Source organism: Dasypus novemcinctus, chromosome 28, assembly GCF_030445035.2.
Source record: "Dasypus novemcinctus isolate mDasNov1 chromosome 28, mDasNov1.1.hap2, whole genome shotgun sequence".
Lineage (NCBI taxonomy): Eukaryota > Metazoa > Chordata > Mammalia > Cingulata > Dasypodidae > Dasypus > Dasypus novemcinctus.
Genome location: NC_080700.1, coordinates 39412549 through 39437296, shown reverse-complemented (window position 1 = coordinate 39437296; position 24748 = coordinate 39412549). Strand labels below are relative to the sequence as shown.

Genomic DNA, 24748 nt, shown 5'->3' with positions numbered 1-24748 from the left:
TTTGGGGGGTGGGGTGGGAGGTGGGAACTAGAGGGATAGCACACCTGCCCATTGTAGCTCTAGCTACAAAAGAATAGAGAGAAAACGAAAGAATCTTTTCTTATTTTCGTATGAAATTTAGTAAACCTGCCAAGCAAAAGCTATGTTTTCTACATAGGCTTAGGTGTCCGGGTTCCTTTGGAGGTTTTTTGCTTTTGTTTTTGACATTTCTTACTAAAATATGGTGGAATACATTAAAGCATACTCCAACCCACTGGGCAGAAAGCCAACTGAAAAAGATGCAAAGGAGCAACCCATCGCTGTAGATAATTTTCTACTTATTATTTAATTGAAAAATATTCTAATCAAGTATCTCAAAAACTCAAGAAAACTAAAATATGGCACAATCTTAGGAGTTATCAGTAATCCATATTGTAAAGTGCGCATTCAAAAAGACCTTGGCATTTGAAAATATCTCAGCCTTTCAACAAATAACCAAGAAGGTGCCTATTCAAACACAGAAAACAAAAGTGGGTCAAGAAAAAAGACTGAAAGTTCTAAACAATGCTAATATCTCTGAATACGCACACACACACACACACACACACATGCACCCGGCAGTACAAATTACTTGGATTCTAGGCAAAAATGAATCACAAAAGAGTGCTAAGCTATAAAGCAAAAGAAATGACTAACAACCCAAATTCGAATTTCAGTTTTTATTATGAACATCCAAAGTGACCGTATACAGTGAAAGTTTCAGGTTCTGGTGGCTTCGATCTCAAGAGACCACAGACTACAGCTTTCCTAGCACTTTAATTTCGGACAGAGCAAAAACAAATAAAGAACGATGAAAATATTCTTTTAGGTGTGAAGAGTGCTCATTTTTGTTTTGTCATTGTTTTTCCCTGCAATGATTGTGAATACTGACAATTTCCAAGACACAAATCCTCGCCTGGATATTTGCAGCAAAGGCTGGTAATCTCCGCCTGAACAGGAAGCTAATGATAAGTGTCCCTATAAAGTATGTTTATAATACAGTGTAAGATGCCCGCTCGTCGCCAGTCCTTCCTGCCCCTCCTGCTCTCTCACCCACCACCTGGCACCTTGCGGCTTGCCACGCCTGGACCCGAAGGTTGGAGTGAAATGCCCTGAATACTAAATCGAATCCTGGCTGTTTGCAAAGCCGCATATCCTTTCAAAAGGAAAGCTTATGACTTTCGCTGCTCCCGAGCCTCCGAGAAGATAATAATAATGGGCTGACGCCAACAGTCAAGAAACTACACAGTCTACGTAGGGTGTGGTTTAGAAAAGAGTCAAGGTTTACTAATACTACGGTTCCGGTAATCTGCAGTTCCAACGAAATAAAGACTTTCATCCCCCGAAGGACTTTCTTGCGATGGGACCTTTTCCGCACTGGAACTGGTTGATGTCACAGACGGCAGCTGGTTGCCATTTACATCCCGATCAGCTCCGGTCCCGTGGACATGCGTGTCTCTTACAGGTGCGGCGCTGTTCGTCTGAGTGGATCCTCAAAAAGAACGACCATGAACTAGAAACTCATAGAGTTTGTGTTTAGAATTTATAAAATTAAACCTGCTCCAACAGGTAATACAGGGAGGCCTGCTTGCGCTTCTGGATTCAATCAGAACACGGCCTGAGAGCAGAGAGCCTTCTCAAGAGGTAACGGTGGGCTCCTTCAAACGCTTCCTTAAACAAGATCCGACGGGGTGCACATGAGAACTCTGAGGCGCGTCTCTCTGATTTCTACAAGGCCTGGGACACTGGAAGCTGCCAGAACTTCATTCATCATCTTGCCTGTTGACAAAAGGAACAATAACTGGTCATCACTAGTCAACGGAATACCTTTTCCTAGCTTTTTTTTTTCCCCCAGGATAATTCCTAAAGAAGAGATGGTGTCAGTACAACAACAAATGTGTCAGTGTTCGATGAATTTATTGCTGTGCTCTAAGATGCCAAGTCCTCTCCCAGGAGAGTGGGAAGAACTACACTGTGCAGCGTTCATTTCTCTCCTAATGCCGGAACGGTGCAGGAGAGAGCCCTGACCTGGAAGTCAGCAGACCTGAGAGAGTCATCTAAGCTTGCTAGGCCTTGAGTCCTTCACATGGAAACTAAGAGGCCTTCAACAGATGAGGTCTAACAATAAGGCGCCCCATTGCTAACTGGCCCATGCCATCTTGCCTTCACAGCTCCGTACAGAGAACAAATGGGTGTAACATGACATCTGTGACTTGAGGCTCGCTGAAAAGCCTACACCTGGGGTGTCCTTTTTCCTAGTTCAGCTTGGCATTGAGAACCAACTGAACTTCTTAACACGTCTCAAAATATCTATTAGCATTTGAGGGCAATTAAAATCTCTTCTTAGATAACATGATTAGGCCATCTGGTGTAAAATTCTGAAAATATGCATTTCCATGTATTTTCGTGTTGTGCTGTCTCAAGATCTAAGGAGTGTCACTTTTTTTGGTACCTGCCGGTTTTCTTAAGTTAAGAAATAATTGCACAAAAACTGAATAATGCATGAATCTGGACAGTGACATGGAAATATTCTGCCAGAGTATACTATCTGCGTACACAATTCAATGATTCGAATTTGTTTAAGCGACTATGTCAAGTAACTTGCCCAAGGCATCCATCTGGGCAAGCAGATGTGACTTCGGCATAGAGGGAGGAGACAAAACCTTCGTGAAATGTGTGAATGATCCACACAAAACAAAACTGGCACCACGGTATCCTATCAGCTATTACTCTGGATTATTCTAAATGCTCTGCTAATGAGTTTATGCTTCAGGCGTTGGTTTAAAAGCAACCGAAGTAGGAAAAAGACAGCGGAGACAAGCCCCGGCAGTTACAGAACCATTTCCTTAAACTGGAATAAGATTCATCAGATTGTAACAGAATAGGATTGTCCTGCAGAGCACACGAGCATTAGTGTGGTGGAGGCACAGAGACCCGGATGGGGAAAGAAGGAAAAAGACACAGATCAGCTTACATCGGGGGGTGTGGGACACCCAAGAACCATCTGAAAACACTTCACACACACGAACATAGACCAAATTTGTGTGTTTCCTTGTTTGCCGAGTATGAGAATAAATATTTCTGTCTTAACAAACGAAGTTAAAAGAAACAGTTAAGTAAAAGGTATTGTCGAATTATGGCAAGTCTATTTATGGCTGTGGTTTTCTGGAATGAGTTAGTCTAGACAGTGAGTGCCTGCTGGCAGGGCTCCAAGAGCTTGTCAAATCACCCATCGTAGGAGAAGGTGGGTATGAAAAAGCAGCATCTAGTACTTGTGGGAGTGACAACCCAGGGAGAGGAATGGTGAGGAAGGCTTTTGTTTCCAGAGCCTTTCGCTTTGGGGGGCACTGATCCCTCTAACGGGGGCACCTAGCAGCTGGGATTTAAGGGTGTCAGCCACTTGCCCGGCGTTCCCCAGGCCAGCAAGTCATGGAGTGGGACCTGGGACCCGGCCTTCTGGTCTCCAGTGCAGGCTCTCCATCTCCTCCACGCTGCTGCTGTCTATTAACACTGGACGTTGGATTCATTATTTACAATTCATCTGTTCGCCAAGTTTTAGCCTTATAAACAATGGTCTAGTTCTGGAAACCCTGCAAAATGGATGCCACTGTCTCTAGAAAGAAAGAAACAGGTTTAGCCAAAGCACCTGACCCAGCTTGACCTGGCAAGTAGCAGAACTAGGGGAGCCTGAATTCCCAAGTCCCTGCTCTTTCCATCGTGTCTACTGTTTTAGCAAACGTTGGGCCACGAAACAGAAGCTTCTTCTAGAATCAGGTCCAACGCGAGTCAGTTCATCTCAAGCCTAGTCACAAAAAGGAAGCTGCTGGTCCAGTGATCTGAGGGGACACACGGACAGGTAGGCGGGTTCAATGTGCCACCCGTAGCCGAGTGTTTTGGGGAAGAAATAAATACATCGGCTAACCCGGGGATCACTCTGCAGTGCAGTTTCCAACGTGACTCACCATCCCCAGAATAGCGGCCATTATTTCAGGGTAAATGCAGAGTATTTACCCCACTATTCATCAAGGACATGGTACAAAAGATGAGTCTCTCTCTTTTTAATAGCTCTGAGAAGTAGCAGTGCTAGAGGTGGAAGCGACACCTGGAAGATAACTGCCAAAGTCTTAGAACCACTTTTCTGCAGCTTGTGGTCATAGATGATGTATTTATTGCAACTGACCTTATTTTTGACGTGCAATTAGTTATTCTTTGATAAAGCAGGCACAGTGGAGGTAACCAGCACAAAGGCGCTTCCTCCGGCAGCTGTGACTGACTGATGGGAAGCCCCAGGGACCCGGGTGACTTCTGTATGTTGCGCTTCATCTACGCCCACAGCCCCGTGACGCGGATGGAGCCAGGAACCCCACGACGTGATGAGAAAACCGAGGCTCAGGGAGGAGAAGCAGCCCCCCAAGATGACGCAGCTCGAGAGTGGCAGAGGCTGGCCTGTTCCCTGCCTGCCTCTCCCAGGCCACGGCCCCCCGATGCCTGAGCGACCCCACGGCCGGGTCCCCAGCCCACAGCGGGGTCCTACAAGGTGGTGAGAGGACCTGAGGCGCTCCAAACGGCCACGGCTCTGTCACCCGCCGAAGCCCGGCCACGTAACCACGGCCAGGGGTCCAAGCCGATGGCCTGGGGTGGCAGGAGATGGCGATGTAAGGGACAGGGAGAGGGTGACCACTCAGAGAACGGCCACCACGTGGAGGGGCAGAGGCCGTTGACCTCGGTTACAGTGAAAAGGATTTTGGGGCTAGTTAGCATTGTGCCCCTCAGGTCGGGGGCCTCCGATTTCCCAGGGACCTACGAGCAGGTTGTAAACGGTGCGCGGCCTGAAGAATCATTTCTAAACTATAGTTGCAAAAGAAAGGGCAGGGAGACCAAACGGGGAGACCGATCCGCAGAGTCTCTGACCCCTTTTTAATCGTGTCCCCCAATTAAACTTAGCCAGAGGTGCAGGAACCTGCCAAGCCAACTGCCAGGAATTCTGACGTCCTTTCCTCTGGAAAGCAGGCAGTGGGCAGCGAGGGAGCAGGGACAGGAAGCCTCCAGAGGGCAGCGCCCCCACCAGCCCCAAGCACCCCGGCTTAACGCCAGCGGGCTAAATAAGAGAGGTGGGGAGCCAGGCCTAGGAAACGCTGGCGCCCCCGATCCTTCCAGAAAGACCTCCCAATGCAAGTGGGGGCCAGCCCGGCCTGCCAGGTGGGAAGCGAGGTGCCCGCTGTCCTCGGAAGACAGCTCCCATCTGCGGAGTCCCGCCGACCCGCCAGGGCCGCCCCCACAGGAGCAGGGGGCCCGGCGGGGATCAGAGGGAAGCAGTGCGAGCAGCCACGGCCTAACCTGATTTGAAGGTTTCCTTGTTCTGTAGTTAAAAACCTACTTTAACTGCATGGCGCTGGGCCCCACGAGATGAGAACAATATGAAATCACGCCTCTGCAAGTCCGGCGGGTGAGAAGAATTCAACCAGGAGCCAGGCAATCGTTTCCTGCTAGGGAAGTTCATTCCTGGGCCAGGGCTGGCCAGGGCTCCTCGAGCAAGTTGGGAGCCCGTTTCCTGCACTCTCTCCACCCTCGTGGGGCGCACATGGCCTCTGAGAGTCCCCAAAGGAGCCGCTCCATTTCAGTGGGACAAAAAAGGGCTGGTGTCAGCACTAACGGAATTGCAGGGCTCCAAAATCTCATTTTAAATGTCAGAAAACTGAAGCTCGGAGGTTTAACATTTGCCCACAGTCACAAAAAGATTGAGCATCCAGGTGCTCTTGACTCTTGGCCCTTCCACAGCCCTGAATTCAAATATCTCAGCTCTTCTAGCCTGTAAAAACATGCTGCTTGGCATGAGGGATCCAAACGGGACACTAGCTTTTGGACCACAGTGGACTGAGCTAGTTCCACAGGTGCTGAAGTCCCCTTGCAGGAAGCTGGGGGGTCCCGGCTGAAGGCCTCAGGGCCTGGCGGAACCTTCCAGCAAGCGCCTCTCTAGCGGGGTCGGCAGACTCGAACCAAGCTCACTGGCTCTGCGGCTTTGGTTCTGCTAGTTACTTGTGGTTGCAACTCCGGGATACGTTGCTCCACCCCCTGAGCCTCAGTTTCCCCCCTGGACAGTGGCCGTGGCTGGAGGGCCCGCCGGGGAGGCAGGCAGCCGCTCCTCCTCCTGCCAGCCGAGCCCCGGGGACAGAGTGGGCACAGGTGCCCCCCGAGGCGCAGAGCCGCGCGAGGACCGCGGGTGTCCCGCTCCCGTCGCCTGGGCTCTGGCGGGGTCTGAACACCACCTAATGTCTGCCAGTCTGCGGCCTCCCTCGGGCCACACCGCCAGGGCGCTCCCCTCGGCGTCTTCTCTCTCCTCTCCAGGTGATGGGCTGAAAGAGGGAGCGTGGCCACAGCCCGCCCTTCCTCGAGGCCAAGTGGCCACACACTCTGGACCACCCTCCCGCCCTCCAGCCCCTGCCCTTCCCCCCCGTGTCCCCCAGCCCCCGGCCCCCCCCCCCCACTCCCCAACATTCCCTCTCTCTGGGCCATTCCTACTCTGGGGACAGAGCTGCCACAAGCACCCTGGAACCAGTACACCAGATTTGTAAAAGCCAGAGCTCACGCCCTGGTCCGAATAAGAGAAAAACCAGGGGGATTTCTGTAAACAACTCTCTGAAAGCCATACCCCAGCTACGCCACACTGCCCGGATCGGTTTTGGCTACAGGAGACCCGGCAATTCTGCTTGGGCCCTCTACTTTTGGAGTATGGGGTTGAGGACAAAAGAGAAGAAGCATAGAGAGAGAGAAAACAGGTTCTCAACGGTGCCACTCTGGAAGCTTCCAGCAGACCGCCATGCTCAGGCGGTGGGAAGCTGGCCTGGGGGCCTGGGAGCGCAAAGCCAGCGTCTGCCCTCCTTGGAGGCCCCCACTGCGGGCAGTGAGCTTCTTAAAGGACGTTCTGTGCTGGGTGGACCTGATGAATGCCAGAGAAGTAACACTAAAGGCCATTCTGGAGTGTAAAGGTGGCCTGCTAGACCCTGTGTCACGGGAGACCACTTGCGTAAAACAGTCCTGTGACGTGAAGCTGGCAGCAGAGGGGTCTCGGCGGCTGGGGGTCTTTAGGCTAGGGGCTGATGAAGCCAGGGGCTGATCATTTTATATGAGCGCTTGCTTGAGACTGCTCTCCTAGCTTGAAGGTTAAGAGGGCTGATTGGGCTTCCAAGTAGCTGTAGGATCAACGAGTAGCAGCTCATAGGATGTGTTACACTTCTCTTTAAATGGGTCCTGTTCCAACTATCACTTGGTAGTTTGTATGTCTTGCCTCCCCGAGGCTAGAGACAAAACTATCGACTTCTTTAAGTATAATTGAACCCACCGGATAAAAAATTCAAATCATTGAAAAAGTTCTCTTTAAAAGACTTTAAAAATTTCTTAAAGGCATGCCCCCTTGAAGCATAAAGTATGTTCTAGAAACACAGCACTTAATGAAATCTCCTTCTGAGTGCACCGGAAGAGTTTGGTGTTTAAAGAAATCCTATTGTTAATCTTTTTGTAAGGCAAAGGAACCTGTCGAGAAGCGAACAATTGCTCTTCTTTCAACTCTTTGATTTTCACATATTGGGTTCGCTTAAAGCAGACTCATGCTGGTGTTTGCAGCTGCCTTCCCAGTCCACTGGACACACGACGGCCGCTCAGCTGAGCAGAAGCTGCTTTTTGTATTTTTCCACATGGCTGCAAGAATTAATGTGCCCAATGAATTGATGGCGGAGACCAGATGTGACGTGGTCAAGGTGATGACAAGCCACTCGCTTTTCTCGGGTGCCAGAAAACACAGGCCGCGGAAGGGCGGTCACTGGACTTGCTGGGACAGCCCCGAGAGACTCGCCAAGGCCCTGGGCTGGGAGGGGGCAGGGGGCCAGGAGACGCACGGCCGGGGATGCGGGACCCCCTGGGACAGGCTCTTGATCCCTTGCTGGAGGAAGTACTTACAGGTGGGAACAGGCTGATTTAAAGAGCCTCCAGGAAGGGACAGGGTGAAATTAGAAGAAGAGAACAGAGACTGTACCCCATGTGCACAAGACAGGAGGGCCACAGCCTGACTGCACTGTCATGCGAAGACAGGAAGTAGCGCTGACCGTCCCCAAAGCTGGGCCATCACTAGGCTCCTACTGATACTTAGAGCCGTAGCAGGGAAGCGTCACCTGAGGCTGCGGCCACCTCGGACGTGCCCAGCAGTCACCGCGCAGGTTCGTCCCTGTTTTTACTGTCAGTGAGAAGCTCCAGACTTGAGTTGCACGACTTTTCTTTCTTTTTGGCCTGAGATAGTTTTGGGGAAGGTACAGTGTCTTTCATCAAGTGCACAGAGAACTCCAAACATGATCCAGATGAATGCACTACTAATAGAGATGCTTTTGCTGCAAATGCAGCACAGCCAAAGGAACATTTGTCTCGGGAGAATCCAAAAGCACAGAAGGGATTGGGATATGGGGTTTCTTGTGTTTTTAATGGGGAGCTTTCCATAAGGTGTTCCTCAGGGCCTTGGCCAGGCTTTGGGAAAAGAAAAACCTCTCCGGCTGCAGCTCTTGAGAGCTGAAGTACGGCACCTGCATCCGTCCCCAAGCAGAATTCCCTCACAAGGTGAGGCGGCTTGGCTCGCACTGAGCCGAGCCCTTACAGAAGACGTGAGACACACAGCTCAGGTGTTCGCAAAGCCCCCAATGGCAGATGCCACTTTACCCCATAAAATGGGAATGCAATGAGCAGAAAAAGGCCGAGTGGGCTACGCAATGAGCGGAAAAAGGCTGAGGGGAGGTCTGGGCAACAAGTGACCCGCAGGCCTGACTCACCAGCTCCGGGACACTCCCTCAGCTCACCTGCCTGGAGGTCAACTATGCAAATCTGTGCCTTGGGAAAATGGCAGGTTTTTACCTGCTGCGAGTCGCTTTGGAAGAGCTAAAACTATCACCGTTAGCCCAGGGACTGGAGCAGTGGTTTTCCACTCTGGAGGCTGTGGGAGGCCAGTGGGTGTTGGGAAGAGGGGTTTCTGCTCGGGGCCTTACAGGAGCCTGTGGACACCTGCCCCGCAGCCTCTGAGATGCCATGGGGAAGCCACAAGCCAGCGCACGCGCTCCTGTGCTTTCTCCAAAACATCTTCTAAAATGGCGGGAAGCCCCAATAATCACTGTGAAAAGCAGGGTCCCCTCCAAAGGGAGCCCACCTTGGGTCCCACACAAAAATCCCCGCAGAGTCTCTGGGGTGAAAGCCTGTTAGACTTCCTGGAAGTCTAACGTGCGGCAAGACGGATTTCTTACTGCCGTTTGGAAACCAGATCCTCGTCAGCATCAACTATCACATTTTAGAAAACTGAAATGTTTCCCTGGGAATGAATCCCTGGAATTATAATGTGCACTGTAGTCAATTTGGAATGCTCAAGATGAGACGACCTCATCCGTTCATAAAAATGTCAGGAATACAAGTTGATTCTAAATAATCACTCCTGTCTTTTTAAGTCTCTCACTCCCGTCTCCCATTATATATACGCTGAGTTGTCCAGTAAACACCCGAAACAGTGAGCACATGTATCATTTGCATGGGATTGACAAGTCATCTGCTGGCCTGCAGGAACACCTGGTAGCGCAATGTGCAGGTACTCTACCCCATGTGTCCCCGCCAGGCCCCGCTAGGTGCTCTTGGCCTAAGTGGCTTGGTTGGGAGAGGGGTGAACTAAGAAAACAAAATTCCAACAGGGCCCAAGACAACATGAGCACGGCCCTGACTGCAACTATTTATAGAGTACTATACAGCATGGCAATTCTGTCCATTCTGAGTCACAGCCAAGTTCCAAACATTTGCCATTCAGTTGTCTTTTTAATTTTCAAAAGAAGCTGCTCCTTACTTTTTAAATTTTATTTTTTTTTATTTTTAGGAGGTACCAGGGATTGAACTCAGGACCTTGTACATGGGAAGCAGGTGCTCAACCACTGAGCTACATCTGCTCCCCAGCAAGAGTTGGTTTTTCGGTTTCTTTGTGTGTTTATTTTTAGGAGGTACCAGGGATCGAGCCCAAGACCTCGTAAATGGGAAGCAGGTGCTCAAAAAATTGAGCTACATCCACTCTCCTGCTCCTTGCTTTTCCAGCCACCTATCACTGGACAGATCCAAAAGACTGTGTCCTCTCTAGCAACTTCAATGAAAATACTTCGGGCTATTTGAACATCTTGACCCGTAATTGTTTATCCTTTTTCTTAAATCGTTGCTTGAGTGTACTGAGCCTTTGGCAATCCTGGGCAAGGGAACCAAAATCTGATAGCAAAAATATCCCTGCATGGGATGACAGGAAGTCCTGGCAGTGGGCCGTGGTGCGTGACATCGTATGATTAACCCACTGAATGGCAGATGTGGGAGTTTATGTTGTATGCATGTTTTCACAATTAACAAAAAGAAAGAGAATGTACAATTAGGTGATTACACCAAATACCATTAATTGTACACTTCAGAAGAATTGTATGCTTTATTAATATGTATCAACAAAATTAATTTTTTTTAAAAAAAAAGAGCTACTAAAGGAACAATGACAATTAAATGCAATACATGATCCTGAACTGGATCTAATAATGGAGGAGAAAAGGCCCAAAAGGACATTATTGGGACAGATGAAAAAACTGAAACTTAGACTATTAGCTCTATATCAGTGTTGAAGTTCTTGAACTTAAAAATTGTACTTAAAGTGGCTACCTATGTGTGGTGGTTTGAGATTATTTATGAGTCCCCAAAAGAGAAAGATCATGTTTGTAATCTACCTGTTCCTCTGGATGCGATACCCTTTGATTGCATTCAGTTCAGTTGAGGGCCCTTTGATTAGACTACCTGTTAAGGTCGTGTTTAGGGATTTGGATTTGACCACGTCGGTAAGGCGTGACGCAGGCCAAGTCCCTGCCCCCTCGTGGGTCTCATATAAATGGACTCACGCAGACACATGGGAAGAGAGCGCTCTGTCATTTTCAATCCTGCCGTGTGACAGAAAGGAGAAGGCTCAAACAGCTGAGGCCCCGGGGAGAGAGGAGCCACTGATTCGCCTGAGAGCTCAGCGCTGAAACTGGGAAGACAGCAGAACACCCAAGATGAACTCGGAGGCCCAGAAAGAAACAGGCCCTGTGCCAGGAGGGAGAGGACTCCTGGATCACGCAAGCACAAAGCCTCAAGAGGCTGGGCCCACGGAGCTCACCCGCCATCTTGCTTCAACATGTGGCAGCTGACTTGGGTGAGCAAGCACCATTTACGGTGCCTTGAGTTGGACTTTCCACAGCCTTGGGACTGTAAGCTTTACCCCAAATAAATACTCTTTATAAAAGCCAAGAGATGTCTAGTACTCTGCATCGACACCCCTTTGGTGGACTAACACAATAAGTGAATATCTTTGTTCTTAGAAAATGTATGTGGTCGTATTATGTGCTCAAGAAGCATGATGTGTACAACCTACTCTCAAATGTTCAGAACATTTTTTTAATTTAAAAACTTTTATTGAAATTTATCATTCATACATGAACATACATAAACAAGGTGTATAGTTAGAGTTGTGAACTTATGTAACAAACATGCATAACATCATTTAGGGCCCCCATACATCACCTCACCACCAACACCTTGTCAAATGTTCAGAAAATTGATAGTCAGGTAGATGGCTGGATGGACGGATGGATGATGGATAGATGGACAGACAGATGGACGGATAGGTAAGTAGGTAAGTAGACAGATGATAGAAGGATTGATAGATATGGTAAATGTAGCAAAATGTTACAATTGCTAACCTGGGAATTTGGCAGGTGGGGGCGGGGTACACTAGAGTTCTCTGAATGGGTTTTGGGTTATCTTTGCAACTGTCCTGTAAGGTTGAAATTATTTCAAAATTACGAGTTTGAGAAAAATAAAAATAAGCATTAAAAAGATGACTTCAGGGAGGAGGGAGGGAAACTAACATTTGCTTCCCCACACCCTGTGCCGGACATACAGCTGGTGCTCGCCTCGTGCCTCTTCCAGCCTTCAAGCAGCCGTCCACCCTCGTGTAAGGCTCCCAGGCCCATGCCACCCCTTGACGTGTACCGCTGGGTGAGGCGGCCACACCCGGACCCTGGCTCTGTCCTCAGCGGAGTCTGCCTTTCATCCCAGACTGGGCCCGCAGCTCATGTGGCCGCTGACGTGGCCTGGGGTCTCCCAGCTGGCGCAGGCCGCGTGGGCAGAAACTCCTGCGAGGGGGTAAGCCTACTGTTCTAACCCAGCACTCCAGGAGGGCGCTCATGGCCAGGCTCTGACGGTCAGCCACAACTAGAGAAATCTGTGCCCGCCTTTCTCTCTGGAATTGGGACAAGCCACGTATTTTCTCACTTTCTCCGGCTCCCTTTTTTGGCACACTTGGGAGACCCTGTTCCAGGTTGACCTGGTGGTCGCTCCGCCTGGACGCACCACAGGGTGAGGTGCGCAGAGCCACTGCGCTGCCCTTGGCAGTAGTGGAGTAGACGCGGGTCCCGGGGGACAGAGGGCCGCCATCTTTACTCAACGTGACGCACGTAGCCCGGCTGCAGGAACCCCCACAGCGTTGACCGGAGGGACTGGAACGCGGCTGAAGGACTCAAACACTTATGCCTAGCCATTTACTTCCTATGACAGAGAAAGAAAGGAACTGCAAGCGGCGACTTGGCTGTGGGGGTGTGTTGGGTGTCAAGGGTTGAACTGGCCCCTCAAAGGACATGCTGAATCCCAGTCCCGCTCCTTGACTGTGAGCCTATTTGGAAATAGGGTCTCTGAGGATGCGATTAGTTAAGAAGAGGTCAAACTTATTAGGGTGGCCCTGATCTGAGACGGCTGGTGTCCTGAGAAGGGGGAGAAGTGGACACAAAGAGGGGGACAGAGGCCCTGTGACGACTGAGGCAGACCGAGGACCAGATGCTTACCAGGCCAGGAAGCGTTCACCCCCAAGTCCTCAGACCTTCAGCCTCCAGAGCTGCCGGGCTCACATGTTTGCTGTTTTCAGCCACCCAGTCTACAGCAATTTGTTATGGCAGCACTAAAAAATCAAGACCTTAGGGTTTGCTTTTTCAAAAAATATGTATCAATCCTCAATTACATTTCTAAGTAATCATTTAAAACTTATCTCAGTGGGTATGATGACATATTCTTTATTTTGAGTTTATTTCCATTGTGCGCCAGGCCTCGAATATCTGTGATTTTCTTAAACTGCCTAGACAATTTTACAGTTAAATCACATTTCAAAATTCAGTGGTGAATGTAAACTAAAAAACAAATACGGTCATTTCTCACTGGCGCGGCCATTTGTATCTTTTGAAAGCTTTTCACTGCAACTATTTAAATGGCCCTCTCCATAGAACTGGAAAGGTTTCAATTTTGGATTTTACATGTAAAAATGATACGGCTGGGGAGCCAATGTGGCTCAGTGATTGAGTGCCGGCTTGCCACATATGAGTTTCAGGGTTCAATATGTGGCCCTGGTACAGGGAACAAAAAAGGAAAAAAAAAAAAAAAAGAAAAAAAGGAGAGGTGCCTCAAGCCATTGGGTACCTCCCTCCCACGTGGGAGGTCCTGGGTTTGGCCTGGTGCCTCCTAAAAAGAAGATGCGCACGCAATGAACAGATACAGAAAGCAGACAGCGAGTGCAAAGAACGAGAGGTGGGGAGAAATAAATAAAATCTTAAAAAAAAAAAGGGTACTCTGTCAACCCACTGTTAGCAGTACACATGCTTTGGATTGTTTTTCTAACAATGAGATGAGCTCTTACTACGCCATCTGCATCCCTTTAAAATAGGGGCTTTTAACCTTTTTTTGTTCATGGACCCCTCTGCCAGTCAGGTAAAAACCACAGATCCCTTACTAAGCCCACACTATACTGTGTATTATTTAATAGATTAAGATAAATAGGTATAATATCTAAGTTATTATAATATCTTAATATTATAAGAATAATGGGTTTTTTGAAGTTCAAGTCAAGCTCATGGACCTGATGTTAATAACCCCTGCTTTAGCAGGTCCCTCTTGAGCTCAGGTAGTTTTTCCCTTGCAAAGAAAGCAATGCATCTCTTAGTGAAATAAAATCTAAATCCTCTTTTTAAAAAAAGCATTTAGGAGGTACCGGGGACTGAACCCAGGACCTCGTACATGCGAAGCAGGCACTCAACCACTGAGCTACACCCGCTCTCCAAATCCCTTTTTAAGCACTAAGTTCTAACCCAGCCATCCTCACCTTCCAAGTTAATCTGCAGTGTACAACTGGTATACCAACCAGTTGTGCAGGGATGTATCTCAAGTCATTTGCTAACCTTGGTCACAATAATAAAGTACAAATCTTCAAATGATTTATTTAGAGAGGACTCAAGACCACCCCTCTAATGCCACATTCATTCTATTCAAACTAATATTCAACATAATTTCTTGAGTGGAAGAAAAAGGGAAGGTGTTAAGGAAAATGTGCTGCATCATATAGAACATTCATCATTTGTATTTCAGATAAGGAAAGGCCGGAATGAGTCATGGCTCTAATCAGAACGAATCTGCTAGAGTTCAGATTTATTTTAGGAGGAGTGCAAAGAACACTGAAATATCTTAATGTGGCAAATCAATACATATATATCAGGGCACCAGGGGATAGCGCTGCCAAATACAGCAAAGAAAAAGACAAAACAATTTCAGTGTGTCTCAAATATTGCCTGGGACATACTGACACTAACACTTTTTTGTGTGTAGCTATAGTTCCAGTGTAACTGGACATTCTGTCTATTTCCTAGCAACCCTCCAAGGGAGCTGAGAGGATGGAAACCTCGGGGACAGCCAGCTAGAATTAGAGGTTGTGTTCCTTTCCAGAGCAAGGCAGGTATCCCAGACCAAAACCTGGTTTTTGGCTATGCCTTGTAACTTATCCTCACAGTAAAAGTACTCCCTTAAGAAGGTCTCTCCTTTTTTCTCCCGATCACATAATTATTGAGCACTTACTACATACTGGGGCTGACCTAGGAGCAGGAGACAAAGAGGTAAATGAGCCATAGCCTCTGCCCTCGTGGAGCTTACATGCTAGTGACAGAATAAAAGAAACAAATGAACAGATGTCCACTTCTACTCTGAACTATTCTGACTTGGGATGGGCACTATTTTAGGATGCTCTTAAAGGCCTTTGCTAAAGACACAGAGAGAGAGAGAACAAGGGAGGAGGGGCTGACATTCATGGCCACTGAGTGTAGAAAACAAAGAGCTTTTCACCAACCATGCAGCACCAAAAATGCGCATCTTAAGTAACGAAGATGGTCTCTTCCATTTAAGCCTGACTGTCAGTAATGAATTTTTGGGAAGTTGAGCATTAAAATTGTTTTTAAGTTGTGATCTGGAAAAAAAATGCCCTCGCGTCATAATGGTGTTTCCAGTCTGGTTCCTCTAATGGCACTGAGAGAAGGAATGAGTGAACCCTGCATGGACCACGGCTTTCCCATCGGGGTACTTCACAGGTTGCTGTCTCCACTGGGGAATCTGCTGGAAATAACATTTGCATGGCTCTTGAACCCCTTCCCCTGTTCAAAAGGACAAGGACACATACCTGACTTTATGACAATGACCAGAGCAGGCGCCTGGCCTTCATGTACCGCTCACAGCTAATGGCCTAGCATCTAATTCCCACAATTCTAAGGACGAACTTCCTTTTAAATTTACAAAAATAAATGAATTAGATTAAAATGTCCGTCCTTAACAATCTGCCTATCTGGAAAAAAAAAAACTCTTTTCAAGAATTAAGGAAACACAACTCACTCCAGCTGGTTAAAATCTCTGGCACCCAGAAGCACAGCTAAGGTTTTCATTGCCCTACCGCTCTCTTCCAGGGGCTTCCATGAGAAACAAGTTCCTCCTGAAGGATAGTGTGATGGTCTGGAGTTGTACGTACCCCAGAAAAACATGTTCTTCAACTTAACCCATTCTTGTGTGTGAACCTGTTAATAAAAGAACCTTCTGATGAGGCTTCCTCAGTTAAGGGGTGGCCCACCTTGATCAGGATGGTTCTCAACCCTATTACTGGATCCTTCTAAGTGGAATGGATTCAGACAGAGGACAAGAAAGCCAGGAGAAGCAAGAAGCTGAACTTCAGCGGAACCCGGAAGAGAACTGAGAGGCCAGGAGAGGCCGCCGTGTGCCTTCCCATCGGACAGAGGTGCCCGCGACCAAGGATCACCGGGGAGAACTCCCCAGTCTTTGGGGAGAAACAAGTGCCTTCACCATGCCGGGATCTGGACTTTTTCCTGGCCTTATAACCATGAGCCACCAAATTCCCCTTGCTTAAGGCATCCCTTTTGTATTAGCTAGCCAGAGGGGTGCTGAGGCAAAATACCAGAACTCGGTTGGCTTTTATAAAGGGTATTTATTTGGGGTAGAAGCTTAAAGTCACCAGGCCCTAAAGAGTCCAACTCAAGGTACCATAAGAGGTACTTTCTCACCCAGAATCTGTTGCCACGTGTTGATGCAAGATGGCGAGTGATGTCTGCAAGGGTTCAGCCTTCCTCCCCCTGCCAAGGCTCTGTGGTCCCAGCTTCTTCCAGTGTCAGGGGTAGGCTGGGACAAGTCTCGTCTCTCTCCCGGGGCTCGTTTCTCTCTGGGCTCAGCTGTTCTGCTCTCTCCACAAGGCCAGCTGTAAACTGTCAGGCGAATGGCTCATTTCTCTTCCCAGGGCCTCTGCTGTGTCTAATGGAGCCTTCTCTCTTTCCTCACATATCTGCTTCTCTGTGTATTTACTTTCCAGGGCTCTAATATCTAAACCCCAGCATCAAGATTCCAACCTCCCTTCTCTGCAGTGCAGCTTCTCTGCCCATGGTGGGCAGGGACTCTACGTCCTACTGATGTGGCCCCATCAAAGCCTTAATCATTATTTAATCAAGTAAAAGTGAAACCTGTGAATCCAATCCAATCTAATATGCCCAGAGGGACAGACCAGTTCACAAACACAATCCAGTATCTCCTTTTGGAATTCATAAATAAGATCAAACTGCTACATCTTTGCATGGTATTTGCTTAAGCAGCCAAAGAAACTAAAAGAGACAATAATGGGTCTCATGGAAAAAACCAGGTTGAAATGGATGCCTTTTTCATACAAGATAATCCAAATTTTTCAGTTCTGAATCACACAAGCAGGAGACAATCTCCAACAGCAAGCTTGCTCAGCAACAATTTTGAAATGGCCTTTTTATGTTCTGGCTGATCACATCTAGATGAAAGTCTAAAAGGTAAAATGAGAACACAGATTCTGAGGTCCAAAGGGGCTTATTTGTCCTCCAGACCTTTGCCTCCTTGTCTGTCCGGTGGCAGAGCCTCTCTCCTGAGGCTGCCATTTTCTTTTCAGACAGCTCCACCTGCCAGGATGCGGGATCTCCACCCTCTGGCGTTACAAAGCATATGTCCACTCCCTCGATTGCTCTTTGCTATGTTCTCCAGGGCAAGCATTTCCAGGTCATTCTACGAACACACTCAAAATCTGCCCCCCAATGTAGGCAAACTGCTGGACCTGCTTACGTTTGGGTGTGGTCCGACCTGTGTGGTGCCGAACACAATCATCCAGGGTTGCCCCTCACCTCACCTGGAACCACACTCTTCCACGAGCGAGGTCCATGCTTCTGCTAGCTCCTGGAGAGCTACGCTCGTCCTCGTCTGTACCGACATGGAGCCTTCCACGTGTTCTTCCTGAGTTGCTATTTCAGTAGCATCTCCTAATCCCACACTTAGAAAAGTGGGTTGTGAGGACCCTCGTACAGAATTCATCCAACATCTTGGTTCTCTCTTCTGCCTTCATGCCACCTGTCGGTTTAATTAGCATGCACGATGTAGCTTTCCTCAATCAAGTCAGTAACAAATGAGGTGATGAGGGTTAAAGTCTGAGGTCAGACATCTTGTCCCATTTCAGCCCGCTTAAAGGAGAAATCTGCTAGGATTATGTGCTGAGCATGGAAAAGGCTGCCTCTTCTTTTTTTTTTTAAAGATTTATTTTTTATTTATTTCTCTCCCCTTCCCCCACGTTATCTGCTCTCTGCGTCCATTCTCTGTGTGTTCTTCTGTGTCCACTTGCATTCTTGTCGGTGGCACTGGGAATCTGTGTCTCTTTTTGTTGCATCATCTCACTGTGTCAGCTCTCTGTGTATGTGGCACCACTCCTGGGCAGGCTGCACTTTTTTCATGCTGGGCGGCTCTAATTACGGGGTGCACTCCTTGCACATGGGGCTCCCCTACGTGGGGGACACCCCTGCGTGGCACGGCACTCCTTGTGCGCATCAGCACTGCGCGTGGGCCAGCTCCACACGGGTCAAGGAGGCCCGGGGTTTGAACCGCGGACCTCCCATGTGGTAGGCGGATGCTCTAGCCATTGAGCCACATCCGCTTCCCAGGCTGCCTCTTCTTGAAGCTTCCGGGCTGCCTCCCGTTGACCCCAGGTTCTCAGCCTGCCCCACACCTCATTTGGCAATCAGAGCTCTTTTTTTATCCAGATGGGCTTGCTCTCCTCCGTCTGAGCTAGGCCACAGTTTCTGATCTCTTCTGACGCCCCAGCTTGTAAGCAATGGCCAAGAAAGGGCTTCTCCTCCGGGGGCCCCCAGGTCGGCCCTGGCTGTCCCATCTGCAGGGGAAGAAGGGCTGCCCGAGTAGGGTAGACACTGTCCATAACGGGTACTGTGAGCAGGGCGGCGTGCGCTGGCACCCCTGCACTGCCAGCCGGGCCCTACTGCTCCAGCCTTCTCACAAAGGAATGAAGCAACTTCTTAAACACCTTACTGAAGTCCTGACACAAAGCGTCTACACCATTTTCCTCACTCAACAATCCAATGACCCTGTTTAAAAGCTGGAATCGTTTTTCTCCTGGCAGGAATTGTCCTCCGTGAACCTATGTCTGGTTCTGTTGGGTCAGAGGATACCTTGTAAACAGATGACTAATGTTGAAACTCATTCTTTTCAGCATCATGTTTGATTAATCACATGCTCACCAGTCTGGGGTTCTAGGAAACTCTTTTTCTCTGCTTGAAAATCAAAACCTTTGCCTCTTGCCAAGCACCTGAAGCCCGTTGGGCTCTTGGCAATTCCTGGAGATCACAGCAATTTGGAGGTCAATCTGTAAATTCACCCAATTCCCTGGGATGTAATTTTTCTCCACCAGAGCCATTGTGAGGCTCATCATCTTCTCACCTAGCTTCAGCTTTGATCCCCTCCTGCCAGGGCTGATCCTACCCCTTTAGTCTTACAGGAGGAGCGCTTGCCTTATCAGTGGTTAATGTGAGGTCACCGGCCCTGTGCCAGGGGCCTCTCCCGTCTTCATTCTTTCTGCTCGGAGCGACACTAAAATGTCACGCCTGTCGTCTTGGGCATCTTACTAAGCCTCATCCTTCTCGTTGCCCCACCTGGCTCTTTCCCGTTCTGCGCTGCTCTTTCCCACCCATCTCGGGGTGGGAGCTCTCCTCTCCTCTCGTCTCTGTGTTCTTCCATGTCTGGCACACTCTTTGGCACAAGGGTCTCCTTCCTTTTAGTTGGGATTAGGTGTCACTTTCTCCGTATTGCCAGGGACAGACCTTCTGTCCAGGGATTGACTTCTGAACTCTTCAGAGGCTTCCTTGTGTCACTTGTTAGAGCATATGCTCGATGTCCCATAGCTGTCACAGCCACACTCTTACCATGCTATGGGTTATCAGTTGCTTGACATTTTGACTCTACTGGGAAACCTCATCATCATCTGGAGAGAAGGGCATTGCTACCACCAATTCTGCCCATAAAGATGCAGGAAGATTAAGCCTGCGGCCCTGGCAACCCTGGAGTAAGTGGCAGAACCAGGTTGAAGCTCTGGGGACCCCAGGAGCCACAGTGCCTCCTTTTCCCCACATTGTCTAGTTCTCTTTAACAAGTTTTTATTTTTGCAGTGCTTTATTCTATATGGCAAATAGAAACTTTCTTCTATTGTTTTCAGAAATAATATTTTAAGTCCAGATTAAGTCTTTTTCCCCATACTTATTTCTATTTTATACTTTTTCTGCATTTGCATTACTCGTATTTTTTAAATCTCCAGAAATAGAATATGCATTATTCTGAGCCCCGTTTGTTTTCTATGCAATGGAGCAGATAAAGGCTCTTCTCAAACAACATATAGCAAAAATTGGAGGGGAAAAAAAAAGTTACAAAAATGAAAATTGGGGGATTTTTTTCCCAAATGTACTCTAAGAACATATATTGGGATTGCGCACTGCACAAGTCTCAAAATGCACAAACTGGGAAGACGGTCTTAAAGATTGGGAGGCATGTTGAGGGGCCTCTCCAAAATGACACTGGTAATGACAGTCAGAACTAAAACCTATTTTTTTAAGCCAGCTTTAATCTAAATTGTTTTTAGATAAACTTCTGAGTTAACTCAAATAGCATTATTCTAATTGAGGCAGGTTTCAGTTTGGAAATCAGGTATTTATGGTAAATAGTACAATATGGTTATGCCTTATGGTACATATATGGATCACTTTTACTCAGTTATATAGATTTATTCAGGTATTTCATATTTTTAAGAATTATATAGATCAATGGTTTAGCAGCTGGCTGAAATGCTTCCATATTTTTAAAAATCTGTAGGATGCAGCTGTTAAATTTCAAGTTTCTATTGCAGACTAACAACTCAGGGATAGCAAGCTGTCTTCCAATTAATGTCCCAGAAAAGACACTTTACTTCAAGATTTCTAGAATGAGATCCAAGATCTTCTGGGATTCAGTTATATGTGAAGCACCATCATTTCTTTCAGAATCTTCCTTTCTTTTTCTCTCTCTCTGTTTCTCTTTGCCTTTTAAGACACTTTCATTCAGAATCTTCCTTTCTTTTTCTCTCTCTCTGTTTCTTTCTCTTTGCCTTTTAAGACTCTTTCATTTCGAGGGTTACTTACAGTATGTCTTGAAACACGTTTTGTTTGACTTCCTACAAAAGCTTCACTGAGACTCTTTAGCAGGTGACCTACCTTCACTCTTTCACAACCTAAAGATGTTCGACAAAGCGCCATGAAAAACACTGGACATCACCATCACATGCTCACTACCATCATTCCCTTTCTTGAAATAATGCAATTCCCCTCATCTTTTGTCCCTAGCGATCCTTGAATCAAAGACTTCAGGAACATTCACCTCCCTAGAGAGGCCCGTTGGTTTTCCTGGGCCTGCATCCCCATCTCCACACATCCTTCTGCAAACACACATCCCCTTCAGACTTCAAAACTCATGACACTCGTCCTCCTTGGGAAGCTTTCCGGAGGAAGTCCTCTCAGCTGCCAGGCCTGGAGCTACAAACTGCACATCCTTCCTTTCTGTGCTTCCCCACCTTCTGCTTCTGCTTCTGCTTCACTGGAAGCTTCTAAATGGATGGGGCCAAGGTCCTTTTCTTAGTTTCTCTAGCACCCAGCACTGCCTGGCCACTCAAACATGTGTTGAGTGAACAAATAAACAAACAGAACATAAAGTCAAAGTCATGGCCAAATACCTGCTCATTCTTCAGTTTCAGCGTTTTCCTTTTCTAGACCATATCAACTAGTAGTGTAGAAAAGCTGAAAATCTATACTAAAGGAATTTTTCATTTGAGATCTGACAAAAAGGAGAAAGTCTTATACTCCAACACTTACTTTCTACCTCATCTTAACAACTTCTGGTTTACAAATAATCACCTCTTTGAGATGATAAACTTCATGGATATGGGGATAACGTCTTCAACCTTGTCGCAACTAGAAAACCAGGACAGTGTCATGGAAAGCCACTCAATAATTATTTGGGGCATGCTTAGAAGATTGGGCAGGATGCTTTACCTTCTCTGGGTAGGAAAGAAAGAAGAGGCAGTTAAAGAGAATATGTATACACACAAGAGTCTCTGTTATTGGAATGACCTCAAGTACAAGGAGAGCAACAGAAGAAATGAGGCACCTGGGTGTGTGCACGGTCCTTTTAAGAAAAACAAGGAAGTAAGGTATCTTTTACATGTGGATGCAGGCAGGCCCCAGTGGACCACCACCAGTTAGGGAGGACTGGGTGGGAGACAGCAGTAGGTAGCTGGCCATATGGTCTCGGGAGTGTCAGGGGTCAGATGTGACAGCTCCTGGAGTGTGAAAGTGCTACTGTGGGAAAACAAATAGAGGCAGTTGAAACTGTCATCAGTTTGTCAGTTCTGCTGCTCTGGAAGTTGTTGCCTGACGCCATCCACACCTGTACAGAATGGGCATGACATCAGTTTTGCTTTTTTGGGGGGATTCCAGCTGAGACGTGTCTTACTGGCACTTCAGTAGAACCAGTGACTCTACTGAATGGCCTAAAATCAGGGGTGGGTTTGCAATACCCACTCGCTGAATGAATGAATGAATGAATGGCTCCTCACTAAGTCCTGAACATTTAGAATACTCCAGGACTACCCCGGGTTGCCGTGACGGAAGTACTCTTCCATTCTCTGCCGACCTGGAACTCTCTCACATATTCCAGAGCCTGGGAGGAGTGGTCTTGCTGTGGGGGATGCCATCACTCAACATTACAAAGCGCGCTCCAGGGCTGTCTCAGCACCCTCTGTCTGCTTATCTGTACATTCAGCACCGCAGGTATTAGGCAGAGAGCCAAGCCAGGTACGACAACAGCTAAGGGACGTGCCAGGGCAGGACTTGACTCTCCACCTTCCAGAGCTCTTTATTCTTAAAGCTCCTTTAAGGCCCAGAGACTGGGTGTGCCATCTGCTGTAAAGGAATGCCACTTTCCCACCTTTAACCGTTAGGAAGCCATTTCATTAGGATGATACAAAACCTCCTTGCCCAGGCTAGAGGGATGACGACCAAAGAATGGCTATTTTGGCAGCAGGTGGAGTCATGGGAATCCCCACAGTCAGGTAGCCACTTCCCTCTCTCCCCCTGAATGCCTCTTCCTGTACAGGTGTGGATGTCACAGAGAATCCTGCTGCCCACAAACCTGACGACCTCCACTAAGCAAATCTGCAGCGTGCACCCCTCGAGCCCCCACCTCCTGGGTGGCCCTCGCCGACCAGTCCATGTTCCCAACGGCCTCTGCAAGGCCAGTCGGTCAGCTCTCACCCACACTCCTGTCCTCACCCTTGGGGAGGGGGTGCTGGCAGGGACTGAGCAGAGAGGGACAGCCAGGAGGCCTCTCCACCAAAGTCTCTGGGCCCGGCGGGCTGGCCGTCACCTGCCCTTTGTCCTACACACCCAGGATCCCCAAACGGACCCTGCCCCCTTCATTAAAAAAAAGAAGAAAAGAAAAAGAACGAGGTCTCTGATGCAAGCACACACGTCCACAGTCGGGCGAGGGTTTCCCTTTACACAGCCGAGTGGCCAGTGAGGAGGTTTGCAAAGCGCTGCCTTACCCTTACGCGCACGTATTAATAGATCTAGGCCAAGGCTTCTAAAGCACAGACGTAACCGACCTGACCGAGCACTTATCTTTATGTGTGGTGAATATTCTCAGCTAAGTCAAACATAAAGTGGAAATTTTAAATAGAATTTCCCTGGGAAATATTAAGGATGTTCAAGCTTTCCTCCAAACAATGTGTCTCTCATGAATTGCTTTCTGCCAGTGTTTCCACGGCTAAAGGAAAGCCGCTTCGGCTGCGCTGGAGGAGGTGACACCTAATGTCCTGGCTTGCTGATCACAGATATTTGGAAACAAGTAGGAATTCAACCCAGACCCATTTCCCATTTAGATTCTTCAAGAGCCATCCAACCCAATACACACGAGGCGCCTTCTGTGTGCTCCCCAAGTGGGAATATATACTCTCTCTATATGTACATACACACTATGAGGCTGACATAGAATTAAACAGGAAGCAGCAGATGCGGGTCAAGCACTTGAGCGCCCGCCTCCCCACATGGGAAGTCCCAGGTTCAGTTCCCGGTGCCTCCTAAGAAAACAAAACAAAACAAAAACAAGCAACAAGCAAACAAATGAAAAAACTAACTCAAGGGAACCGATATGGCTCAGTGGCTGAGCACTGGCTTCCCACGTATGAGGTCCCGGGTTCAATCCCTGGTTCCCAGTACCACAAAAAAACAAAGAGTTATGTAAAATCCAAGATGGAAAAAGGGATTGCTTCCAGACAGGGTTACTGAAGGTCCACCCTGAACCTTCAGGAAACCTGAAGCTTGCTGTGGTGTTTTTCACCTTGTAGAGCAAACACCGAGCCTTTTCCTTGACAGGACAGCGGCCAGTGTGCGTTCCCGCAGGCCTGCGAAGGCACCACTCCAGAACACTGCCGGGCTGCCCCTGCGGGCCTGGGCCCACGGCCCTCCCGTCCTCGGACGTCACTCAGGGACCCCCGTCCTGGTCTCCCTCAAGTTGGGGCCTGCTGGGGGCTTGGCGACAGCCCCGGTGGCCCGGGCGGGAGGGGCTCACAAATGCTACTGAGAGAACCGATGGCGTCTGCAGCACACGGGCGCCTGAGGCTCCAACGTCTAAGAGAAATAAGTCAGCAGTGTCCACCGCGGGCCAGGCGTCACCTCGCGCACCCCAGGGGCCCTCTGCGGGAGTCCTGGGACCAGCACCCCGTGCGCCACGAGGCAATGAGGCTTAGACGGTGGCGGGAGCGTCCCAGGAGTCCCAAAGCTGTGACGTGGCGGAGACCAGACCAGAAGGCACGCTCTGCGATCACGGACACTGCCCGCTTCACAGGAACCACCTCCACGCTCGGTTTCACATAAAACAGACATGCGACCGTTTTCGCTCCACAGAAGTCAACTTTCTTCAT

General features: G+C 48.4%; 1 protein-coding gene across 1 annotated transcript in view; it reads right to left on the bottom strand.

The window, feature by feature from the left end:
* Positions 1-683: 683 nt before the first annotated feature.
* SCAF8 (SR-related CTD associated factor 8) overlaps positions 684-24748 on the bottom strand; it is a 182075-nt gene continuing 158010 nt past the window's right edge. The window contains exon 20 of the mRNA XM_058289735.2: positions 684-1797. Coding sequence (XP_058145718.1) covers positions 1691-1797 — 107 coding nt within the window. The 3' untranslated portion in view covers positions 684-1690. The remainder of the gene's footprint in view (positions 1798-24748) is intronic.